The sequence below is a fragment of the Solanum tuberosum genome, unplaced genomic scaffold (genome assembly GCF_000226075.1).
Source record: "Solanum tuberosum cultivar DM 1-3 516 R44 unplaced genomic scaffold, SolTub_3.0 scf00144, whole genome shotgun sequence".
Classification (NCBI taxonomy): Eukaryota; Viridiplantae; Streptophyta; class Magnoliopsida; order Solanales; family Solanaceae; genus Solanum; species Solanum tuberosum.
The window spans coordinates 453,794-466,566 of NW_006239074.1; the positions used below are offsets into that span (position 1 = coordinate 453,794).

General features: G+C 29.5%; 2 protein-coding genes across 2 annotated transcripts; both read left to right on the top strand.

Annotated features, from left to right (window-relative positions):
* Nucleotides 1-4,845: 4,845 nt before the first annotated feature.
* LOC107061586 (putative F-box protein At3g16210) lies at nt 4,846-5,481 on the top strand. The gene has a single exon (XM_015311088.1). It carries the CDS (start codon nt 4,846-4,848, stop codon nt 5,479-5,481), a length of 636 nt encoding a protein of 211 aa, XP_015166574.1.
* Nucleotides 5,482-11,393: 5,912 nt separating this feature from the next.
* LOC107061587 (uncharacterized) lies at nt 11,394-12,565 on the top strand. Its single transcript, XM_015311089.1, has 3 exons — nt 11,394-11,681; nt 11,775-12,000; nt 12,129-12,565. The coding sequence occupies exons 1-3, from the start codon at nt 11,394-11,396 to the stop codon at nt 12,563-12,565; spliced, it is 951 nt and encodes a 316-aa protein (XP_015166575.1).
* The last annotated feature ends 208 nt before the right edge of the window (nt 12,566-12,773 follow it).

Consider the following 12,773-nt stretch of genomic DNA (forward strand, 5'->3'; position numbering starts at 1 on the left):
CGTATAACAAATACATGAAATTAATGCTAGATACGTCTATGATACATATGAATGTACTTGTATGACACTCATGTATCTAAATGTTTAGTTTGTTGGATACACCATATATTGATAATAGATACATCAAATTAATGAATTTATTATTTTTAAGAGTAATAATTTGAAATTAATCAAATTACATTATCAAGATATACATGTTTTTATCTTATATTAATTATATTAATGAATTTACTATTTCAAAGAATAATAATAATTATCTATGTATTTTGAAAATCCTCAATTACTCCTCTAATTAAGGAAATAAGTTACAACTAATTAATTTAAATAAATAAATTTTGTATCTCAATTCTAAAATTCGACAGATACATGTATCTCATGGATTCAGACTCATGTATCCTAATCATGAAATATGGTAGAGGAAGTAATATTTGAAACTATTGGAAATCTTAGTAATTAAGACCTAAACTAGTGGGATTTATATGATTTGCCCTAAAATCTTCATCCAAATCCACTAGATTCTGATAAATTATTTTTATTTTTACGATAAAAAGCGGTGATCATCGTCCTCGTCATATCTGAATTGGGCCTTTGGGTCATAAAATACTTGGGGCCTTCAAGCTGTCAATTCCCAATGGATGGGCCCAAATAGAAAAGTTTTTGGTAGAAATTGCACGGCATGTCCAATTTTTGGAGCAATGTTATTTTCTAATATATAGCCATCGATTGAAATATAATTGAAAAAGAGAAAATTGTATAAAATAGAAAATTATTAATTTAAATTAAATGATATAACCACAATTTCATTTAATTTTAATTCGTAACAAACAGTTTGCCACTGGCCTCTCTCCCCAGCGAATCTCGCTCGTCACTCTCCCAGATTTCGCTCTCCACTCTCCCTCTCCTCTCTCACTTTATACAAACACAAATGTATAAATTGCGTTTCTGTTTGTATAAAGTGAGAGAAAATTGTATACACACATACAAATACATATATCTTCGTCCTATACATTATAATTATACAATATGAATCTTCCCCTGCCAGTTCTCTTTTCTCTTTCTCTCTTTCTCGCTTTTTACAAACACAAATTATACAAAATACAATGTATAATTTGTGTTTGTATAAAACGAGAGAAAGATTTGTATACAAATTTATATGTATACAAAAATACAGTTACATATACATATACAGATTTTTATGTATAACTATACTGAAATATACAAATACAGATTTTCATGTATATGTATACCAAAATATACAGATTAATAGCCATAGCAAACATAAAGTTTGCTATGGAGCGCAATTATATAAACTATAGCTATAACATACAAATATGATTTTTATGTTTGCTAAATCTAAAATTTACTCACTAATACTATAGACTATTTTTAATATTTATTTTCTCTTAGTTCTTAATTACAATTCGTGGCCTACTTTTAGTCATAATTACACAGCTCAGCTTTTTAGTTTTGTATAATTCACACGTTTGTATAATTCGGATTTTGTATAATATAATTTGTATAACTCATAATTTGTGTAATATATTTTGTATAACTGTTTACACTTCTGATGCTTGTAATTGTATAAATTCGTTATTTAGAGTTTATACAAAAATAACTGAATTATACAAATGTACCCGCGAAATATACAAACCTACGAATTTATACAAATCCATGAATTATACAAACGAGATAGCTTAAATTGTAGCTACAACCCATAAATATGCAAACTATAGCTATGGAGCATAATTAAATTTATTATAGTGGCTATTTGCGAAAGTTCCTCAAAAAACAGGAAATAATAACAGAGAAAGGAGTCGTACCAATATCAATATATGGAGATAGATAACTCATAATAGTATGATGGTTTCCTTACAGTAATAGACTTCAATAATATCGTAATTATAGCAAATAAAATTGTATAAGTTTGAATATTATATATATATTTGTCCAAATTTTAAATTTTATGCATGGTGATGTATTTATTTTTTATTACATTATTAATGTATACTAATCTCTTGCAATAAGTTGACTACTTAATTACTATTTATTCTAGGTTACGTACTATGAATATACTTGCTATAAAAATTAAGTGACCTAATTGAATATCAACACTATTTTTTTACATGCATAATTAATCATATTAAAACCCATATCGACAAAAATAATGCCAACAAAGAAGAAATTACAAAAGGCCTTTGAAGACAATATGTCTATTCTTCCTTATGATATTCTATTGTCCATCTTTATCAGACTTCCAGTTAAATGTTTATTACGTTTTCAATCAGTTTCTGTGTCATGGAAAGCTACAATATCCGACAAAGGATTGAAAAGGGTCCATCGTGATCAATCTAGAGCATCGGGACGTGAAAAGCTGCTGATACAACAAAGCATGAGCCATGGTTTCGTGTTAAGAGACCCCGAAAGTCCCCAATTACTTAGGATTGATGAGGAACCCTTCGTTCCAAGAAAAAAGTTGCAAATTTTTTCAGTTGTTGGTTCGTGTGATGGGTTGGTTCTTTTAAAGAAAACTATGGGCTACAAAACTTGTGCTTTATTGAATCCATCCACTAGAGAATATATATCCTTATGTGAACCACAATTACAAGTACAAACCTCCAATTGCTTGTGGTTTGTACTATGATAATGATTACAAGGTTATATTGATTTATAGCTCGTTTTATACTATGTACTCTTTGTCAAATAATTTTTGGTCAAATCAAACAAGTTTGACTTATCTAGAACTACCACTTATTAATTATAGGTGCCCTCGGGGGATTACTACTCAAAATAGTTTATTTTGGTCTCTGAATAATGATATATGCCGATTCATATGTACAACTTCTATAATTTTGTACTTTGATATGACTTCAAATAAAGTGAAAGAATTTTAGTTTTGTATTACATAACAAGCTTTCGTATTGCAGAAAAAATGGCAAAGTTCTATGACGATTAACAACACAACCTGAAAGGAAGCCATTCCTAATAGACTTTTCGTCTATTGTCCTAAAAAGCAATGATTTGTTATCGGACAGGAAGCTGGAGAGAAATTTTGCATAGTTTCAATGTGTTTGGATACTTTATATTTTTGAATTTGGATTCATCGCCAATTTTGGAACTTCATTATAATGTGTCCCAACACAATATTTTTCTGTGTGTTATTTAAGAATTTTTACACCCAGCACAATATTTTTCTGTGTGTTATTTAAGTATATTCTTTATTCAAATTTTATTTCTGCACTGAATTTTAATTAGCACTCTTAAAAATGTCTTTTTGTCAATTTAGTGGTTCTATTCTCTCATATTTCTGAATATTCATCGAAGAAAACTAGGATGTCACAAAAGTTGTACATTCGGCCCATCCAGTAGATTTGAACACTGAATGATTAATAAGATTTTTTTTTTTAATATATAAACACAAAAAAATATTATAATTCAAATAAAATAATTGTCAAATATCACATTAACAAAATATTAGAAAAAAACTCACTCTTTGATAAATGTTAAGATATTTGAGTTATAAATAAATACTTTAAGTTTGATAAAAATAAAAATGGAATTACATGGTTACATTTACAAAATAATAATAATAATAATAATAATAATTATTATTATTATTATTATTGTTAGAAAAAAATATGGTCATCTTTTTTTGGAAAAAAATAATTCAACACAAACCAATCTTAAATAAAGAAGTGAAACATCTCTATGTTCTATAATATATTTGCCATGTACTCTTCTCTAAAATAAATAATGAACTTGATACATTAAAATGATTTTAAACAAATTTATAAATGCATCATAATAATTTGGATAACTAACAAAGATGGAGAATGAGAGAGGCTTGAACTTTTTTGAAGAGAAAAAAATATGGAATACAATTTTTTTCTCGAAAATAAAAGTGTCTTTAAAAGAGTCTGAATGAGAATAAGACTCTGCTGCAAATCTGATTCATTCAGACCCATTAAGAGAGTTTTAAGTTGAAAAAACAGATGCACTTAATGGCCTAATGTCTGAACCATTCAGATTCAAACATCATTAAGTGCAAACCTTCACTCTCTCAAGTTTAAGAATAAAATTTATTTTTTAAAAACTTGTAGTCCTCAAATAAGTCATAAATATTTGTGCAACTATATATAATTAGTAAAAGTAAAAAGTAATAATTTAAAATTAAATTGTTATTAATACGACTATAAATCATTTTATTAAAGGTAAACTAAAAGGTTTAAGATTAAATTGTTATTCATATATAAAGTTATCATTCTTTCTGAAATTAACTTTTAAAAAGTGTCACATAAATTAAGATAGCAGAACTATCCGTTGTTACGAATTTAATAGTAGTATTAGTATTGACTATCGCTTAAATTTTTTTAAAATATTTGTTTTTCATACTTAAAAAGTGAAATAATTAAACAGGAAATAGTAAAAAAGAAAGGAGTCGTACCAATATATATCAATATATGGAGATACATAACTCATAATAGTATGATGGTTTCCCTAGTAATAGACTTCAATAATTTCGTAATTATAGCAAATACAAGTTTATATATGTTTGACTATTATATTTGTACAAATTTTACGTTTTAGGCATGTTGACTGTGTTTTTTTTTTTAAAAAAAAGAAAAATTACATTATCAATGCAAACATAATCTCTTGTAATAATAAGTTGACTACTTTACGTACTATGAATACTTGTTATATAAATTAACCTGTAATTACCTCTAATTTTAAGTGACCTAATTGAATATCAACACTATTTTTTTTACATGCATAATTAATCATCTATAAACCCTAATTAAAAGCTCCACTTTTCTCCCAACGATAGCAACCAACATATCGGCAAAAATAATGCCAACAAAGAAGAAATTACAAAAGGCCTTTGAAGATGATATATCTATTCTTCCATGTGACGATATTTTATTTTCCATCATGATGATTAGGCTTCCAGTTAAATCGTTATTACGTTTTCAATCAGTTTCTGTGTCATGGAAAGCTACAATATCTGACAAAGGATTTAAAAGGTCCCACCGTGATCAATCTAGAGCATTGGGCCGTGAAAAGTTGCTGCTACGACAAATAATGTCCTATGATTTCGTTTTTAGAGACTCTGAAAGTCCCTGGCTAGTTAGGATGGATGAAAAAACATTCTTTCCAAGAATAGAGTTTCAAATTCCTTTAGTTATTAGCTCCTGTGATGGGTTGATGCTTTTAAAGAACTATATGGCCTCTAAAACTTGTGCCTTGTGGAATCCATCCACTAGAGAATATCGAATTCTTGAATGTCCTTATGTGAAACACAATTACAAAGGCAAACCTCCAATTGCTTGTGGTTTGTGCTATGATTTTAAAGTTGATGATTACAAGGTTATATTGATTTATAGCTCGTTTTATACTGTATACTCTTTGTCTAATAATTCTTGGTCAAATAAAACATGTGTGGCTCTCGGGGGATTACCACTCAAGATGGTTTATTTTGGTCTATGACTGATAGTATATACCGATACCAATTCGTATGTACAACTTCTATAATTTTATACTTCAAATAAAGTGAAAAAACTTCCAACATAAAATATAGATTTTTTAGCTGAGGATGAGTATTTTGGTTTGACTACTATAAAAAGTTGTCTTAGTTTGTACGGTGGAAAATACATGAATAAAGAATTGCATGTATGGATTATGCAACGACAAGATGAATGGAAACGGTTAATGACTATTTACAACTTACCCGATATTTGCAAAAGGTTTGTATTACGTACCAAGTTTTTGTATTGCACAAAAAATGGTGAAGTTGTCTTTGTAGGGATTGACGATAGACTTTACATTTATTATCCTGAACGACAACAATTTGTTACTAAACTTGATGCTGGAGTGAACTTCAGTACAATGTGTTGGGGTTCTACTATAATTGCCAACACAAGTATTTTTCTATGTGTTATTTAAGAATATTTTCTATTCAAATTTTAATTAGCAGTCTTAAAAATGTCTATTTCTGCCTTTAAAATAAAAGGTTTAGAATTAAATTGTTATTAATATGACTACAAATCATCTTATTAACGGTATATCAAAGGTTTAAAATTAAATTGTTATTAATATAGAAATGTATCATGAAACTAACTTTTAAAAAAAAGTGTGTCATATAAATTAAGACAACAGGAGTAACAATTACGAATATAATAGGTTTTAGTATAGACTATCTCTTATAATTTTTTTTAAATATTTGTTTTCATACTTAAAAAGTGAAATAATTAACCGTGAAATAATAAAAGAGAAAAAAGAGTCGTACCAAAATATCAATATATGGAGATAGATAATTCATAAAAGTATAATGGTTTCCTAGCAGCAATAGAATTCAATAATCTCATAATTACAAAAAATAATAATATTTATTTAAGTTTGAATACTATATTTTGTCCAAATTTTAAGTTTTATACATGTTGACAGTGTACTTATTATTTTTTACCATTTAATCATCTTTAAATCCTAATTAAAAACGACCACTTTTCTCCCAACAACAACAGCATACAACATATCGGCAGAAATAATGCCAACAAAGAAGAAATTACGAAAGGCCTTTGAAGATGATACGTCTAATATACCATGTGATCTTTATTAGGCTTTCAGTGAAATTTATATTACGTTTTCAGTCGATTTCTACGTCATGAAAAGATATAATATCCGACAAAGAATTTAAAAAAGCTCATCGTGATCAATCTAGAGTAGTGGGCCGTAAAAAGTTGTTGCTACGACAAAAATATTCTTGTAATTTCGTGTTTAGAGACCTCGAAAGTCCCCAATTAGTTATGATGAGTGAGGAACCATTGTTTCCAAAAAAAGGGTTCCAATATCCTGAAGTTGTTGGGTCTTGTGATGGTTTGGTGCTTTTAAAGAACCCTAGGGCCTATAAAGTTTATGCTTTGTGGAATCCGTCTACTAGAGAATATCGAATTCTTGAATGTCCTTATGTGAAACACTATAAACACCAACAAACATATCCACATGCTTGTGGTTTGTGCTATGATTCTAAACTTGACGATTACAAGGTTATATTGATTTATGAGTTATTTTATGCGGTATATTCTCTGTCTATCTATTCTTGGACATGTAAAACAAGTTCCGCTTATCCAAAACTACCACCACGTATATCTCGTTGCTATTATTGTTGTGAGGGGAGTACTACTCAAGATTGTGTATATTGGTCTTTGAATGAGAAAATTAATAGATTCGTATTTATAACTTCTACAATCTTATACTTTGACGTGATTTTAGATGAAGTGAAGATACTTTCAACACAATATTTGGATTTTGTAGGTGAGGGTGAAGTTTTTTATTTGACTACTATGGAAGATTGTCTTTGTTTATACGGAGGGAAAAACATGAGTAAAGAAATGCACGTATGGATTATGCAACAAGATGGATGGAAACGGTTAATGACCATTTGCAATTTACCCATTATTTGCAAGTTTTTTGTAGAAGTTAACACGCTTTTGTATTGCACAAAAAATGGTGAATCTCTTCGAAGAAAATAGAGGACTTTCTATTTATTATCCTAAACAACAACAATTTGTTACCGTACCTGATGTTGGAGTGAATTTTTCCATAATTTCAACATGTTTGGATACTTTATATTTTTGGAAAGCTACTGTCACACGCAAAAGGAAGAAATCGACGATCCCTTTAACAACATGACATGAAGGTCAAGTTGAGAGAAGTTGATACATAAAGTCTCAAAGCAGCATCAACAACAATTTGGTATCATGCCGTTGATCCTTATTTATTTCTTTTTATTTATTAAATATTATTTCCTTGTGAAAATAATCGCGCTTCTAAATAATAAAAAAATTAATGTAAAAGTACAACCCACACTATTACATTGCACATATATAGTCAATATTTGTAAGTCTTTAGTTGCATAACCTACTATTTTCTTCCAATATTGTTTAAGAAATTCGGTATAAAATACTAAATATTTGGTATACAATATTCTATAAACTTCGTATTTTTGTAATAACGTTTAAAAATTTGATATACAATATTATACGTTTAGTATACAACAAGTTTAATGCCCTTATACACAAAAAATGATTTTGTCTCCTTCCTTAGCCTCTTCTAAAATGTATTAAATTATTACATATTTTACATTCTCCCGCGCGCATTATCATGCGAGCCTCCCATGCAAGACTTAAATTAAACTTATTCTGTATCACTTTAAATTTATTATGTATCACTTTAAATTTAAGTTTTGAACTCCTTTGATGTTTAAAATCAATTGGAAAACATCAAGTTCAAATAATTAACAAACTAAAACAGTTCAAATCTGAAGCTTAACTCAAGTCTACTTCAAATTACTTCACGTTTAAATGTTGAACTCGTCTAAACTAAAAATTGTAACCTATTATAGGCAATAACCCAATGGACCAGCAGGGGCAGAAATTCACCATGGGCTAGTTTTGTTTTGGTATATCATTTTAAAATGTGGATCAATTTTGTATAATTTACCTAAATCTCATAGTGTTAAGAGCTAGTTACATTATTTCCCTACTCTTTTTCAAATTACAAAAGTCCCTTAATATTTATGGATTTCCGATACATCACTGGACTTGCGGATACATAGGCGAGGGAGGGATGCATCAAATAGGGGATAGGACATTGGATACATAGGGGAGGAATGTATCCGAGAGGGAGGAATGTATCAGAGAGGGGATATGATGCGGATACAAAGGGGAGGAATGTATCTAATAGGGATCGGATACATAGGGGAGAAATGTATCTAATAGGGATGTATCAGCGAGAGGGAAGTGATGAGGGATGTATCCGAGAGGGATTGGGATGTATTAGCAAGAGGGAAGTGAAGTATCCGAGAGGGGAATTTTTGAAATTTTTTAAATGGTAGAAAATTATAGAGATTAAAGTAAATCAGATGTGTATTTGAATAATTTTTTCAATTTTATTAGCATTGATGTTTCAATTGTATTTGCCCATAATTATTTCATTAATAATACATATGCTCCCACAAATCTTTCAATTGTATAGAGTTATAGCATTTGAAAATCAATATAAATAGTACTTTTTGCTCATTTATCAAATTAAATAGACCAAGGACAATCATTTTTCAGATTTGTAGCAACATATATGTGCTATAATGTTGACTGTCGTTGCGTTTAATGAAGAAACATTTATAATACATTCATTTTAACCGAAGCTTTTGATTCAAGTCTTTTCGGATATGGAGTTGTCTTTGTTCACTACTAAAAATAAAAATAAAAAGTTCCATTTATTTCTTATCGGACCAACTCATTGAAAAAATACATGGTGAAAAACATATTCTTACTTTTTTTTTTTTATAAATTTTCCCAAGTCGTCTGCGGTGTTATAAATCAGGAAGAAAGTTACAAGAGGATTTGGCCTTAGCCTCCGATTACAACACAAGGATAAGCACGACTTTATCCTTCAAAAAAGAGGGGAGGTGAAGCTAGAAAAATAGACATTCCACCCCTCGCAAAACTAGACTACCTATACGACTAGCTAACAAAAATTTTTGTCTTATCGTATTTGGTCCTTATTGAAGGCATTTGGCTCTTGTGAGAAACTTTCTAAATTTTTAGTTTGAAAATATTTTTTTTTTTTTCTCATCCAATCAAAATATTTGTGAGAATAACCACTAAACATTTTTCAGTGAAAAAATAGTGATTAGAAAACTCATTATTCGGGACTTTTCAACTCTAAAAAACAAAGAAACAACATATATAGTTTTAGAAAACTAAGTAATAAGGATCGTAGTGTAATTGTTTGCTAAATTACAAGATCTAGAATAAGATAGACCTATAGGGATACCAAAATAAAACTCATTATTTGGTCCAAAATCAATAGAAAAATATTAAAGAAATTAAGCTGAAACCAAGCATGTGCGATCGCTATTAATAATTTAAGCAAATGGCAGTACAAAACACTTTAGTCATAATAACCTGCTTAAATCATTTTCATTAGATTATAGTTTTGGATTGTATTACATAAAAGGGAAAATATATTAAGGACCGTCCTTCAACAATTAGACAATATAGGTAGAGACATATCCTGTTAAATCACCAAATTAAGATCCTTTAAAAAGCAACGTAATTTCTTTTTAAATACTAAAGTAGAATTATTACACAACTAAATTATTTTCTTTTCCAATGACTTCTCCCACTCTATCATCAAGAATATAAATGTACAATTGTAAAGTTCAATCATGTCAAAATTGTTGAATGAACGTGTAAGGCAAATATCAACTTACCTTTCTAATTGCTTTGATGTAATATTAGTCTATTTTATCATTAATGAAATAATATATAGTTATATAAATAATATCTATAATTTATTTTAGATGGCAGATTTCAAAACTCTTCATATAGATTGAGACAGAAGGAGTAAATTATTTTCAAAAATGTGAATCACCTTCATATAGAAATTGAGACAGATTGAGTAATTTATTTTGCAACGGTGTTTATACACTATTTATACACTTTTATATACTTAGGAGTCGTTTGGTAGGATGTATTAATTAAAATAATCCTTGGATTAAAATTTAGTCCACCCAATACAATGTTTGGTTGCACAATTCAACTCAAACATACCTAATACATGGATAACTTAATACACCATATGTGGTCTTATCTAATACCAAGGATACCTAGGGATTACTAATACCATGTTTAGTAAGCCTTGGATAAGGCAACGAAATGACTGAACTGCCCCTCAATTTCTTTATACACTCTTCCCAATTTGTAAAGAAACCCACGATGTTCTGCTTTTGGCGCCTTTCCTTTTTCTTTGGCGGGATTTTTTCTTCTTTGGCGATGGAGAAGGTGCAGCAGCTTAGGGTTAATACTGAACAACATCTTCACTATTAGCCAGCTCCAACTATTTGATTTTCTAACAAGGTTTGAACTTTCTTCTTTTCTTCTTTTCGTTTGTTCTTGTTCCCAAAATGGTTCTAAATAAGTGTATTGAGATGTGCTTGATAATTAAATTAGTATTTTGTGGGTTGAAACGTTTTATGTTTAAAATTTATGGATTTCTGCTCATTTTATGTGTATTGATTTTGTTTATGTCATAATACTATATATAAATGGAAGAACATGAAAATATGTCATAATATTATATATAAAATAAAAAAATCAAATTATAATTCAAGGGTATAAGTGGAAATAAGCTTCTTGTAGAGTTTTAAATCACACACAAAACAATTTCTTGTAGTCCTTATTTGGCTTTTAATGGCTATTCATGGTCATTCGCTAAGAAGACGATATAGAAATGGGCGTGAGATTAGGTACCGTATGAGTGCTCGAATTCCAAAAAATATTTCTCACTTAAATTGTATCATAAATGATAGTGACAGTGTGTGCATCGATAAGTTAAGAATGGATAGAAATGCCTTTCATAATTTAGTTATATTAACTAAGGATATCGGAGGTTTGACTGATGGTAAATATATGTCAAGTAGTGAAAAGCTAGCAATGTTCTTAAACATATTGGCTCATCACGAGAAGAATAGATCAATCAAGGTCGATTATATTAGATCTGGATGGAGCGTAAGTCAAGCTTTTAATGAATGCTTGAGAGCTATACTTAAACTAACTCCATTGTTACTTGTCAATCCTAAACCGGTACTTGAGGATGAGATTGAAGATCGATGGAAATGGTTTAAGGTAGGTGAGATTAATTTTAGCATCTATACATTACTAGAAAATATAATCTTACTAAGATTTTTTTTAGTGTGAGATAACTCTATATTTTTATAGGGTTGTTTAGGTGCACTAGATGGTACTTACGTTCACATTAGAGTTCCATCTGAGTACAAGCCAAGATACAGAACAAGGAAGGGAGATATAGCTACTAATGTATTGGGAGTTTGTGATAGAAATCTCAATTTTACTTATGTGTTACCTGGTTGGGAAGGATCAGCTGCTGATGGCCGTGTATTACGAGATGCTATAGTGCGACGCAATGGTTTAAAAATTCCTGAGGGTATGCCATGTATATATGTTTATATATTCATATTAAAGCACTAGAAGAATGGTGTATTTAATTTTTTGAAAAGGTATATGTACATGAAAAGAATAGAAAAGTAACTAAGTCTTATGTTTATATTATAGGTAATTATTATTTGTGTGATGGAGGATATACAAATGGAAAAGGTTTTCTTTCACCCTACAGAGGGTATAGATATTGGTTAAGAGATTGGCAAGGTGACAACCCCCCACCTCGATGTCGAGAAGAACTTTTTAATATGAAGCATGCTAGGGCTCGTAATGTTATTGAAAGGGCATTTGGTCTCTTGAAAGGGCGTTGGGCAATTCTTAGGAGCTCTTCGTGGTACTCTGTTAAAGTTCATAACAGAATTATAAGTGCTTGTTGTTTGATTCACAACTTTATCCGTAGAGAGATGGATGTTGATCCTTTAGACATAGATATGGAAGAGCAAGTAGAGAATCAACATGAACATATTGATGTTGTTGAATCGTCTGAAGAGTGGACCACTTGGAGGGATGAATTATCTCAATCAATGTGGAATGCAAGATCTAATCAGTGATGACACATTATACTTTTTTTTTGTGATTAGCTTAGCTAGTTTGGGCTTTAAAGGTGAACATTTTATCAAAAGTTAGAATAGCTCTTCACCTTCAGTGAGCTAGTGATCTTATACTAGTTAATTGGGAGTCTTGATTCCTTTTTGTACTTGAAACTTTAGAATATGTTATTATGAAATTTGTGATTTTCTTAATATGTGTTAGTTACGC

Bases quoted from the DNA above. Each gene is read 5' to 3' on its own strand.
- LOC107061586 (XM_015311088.1), top strand. From the start codon at position 4,846: ATGCCAACAAAGAAGAAATTACAAAAGGCCTTTGAAGATGATATATCT.
- LOC107061587 (XM_015311089.1), top strand. From the start codon at position 11,394: ATGGATAGAAATGCCTTTCATAATTTAGTTATATTAACTAAGGATATC. The intron at 11,682-11,774 runs GTAGGTGAGATT...ATATTTTTATAG, and splicing joins ATCGATGGAAATGGTTTAAG to GGTTGTTTAGGTGCACTAGA. The intron at 12,001-12,128 runs GTATGCCATGTA...TTTATATTATAG, and splicing joins TGGTTTAAAAATTCCTGAGG to GTAATTATTATTTGTGTGAT.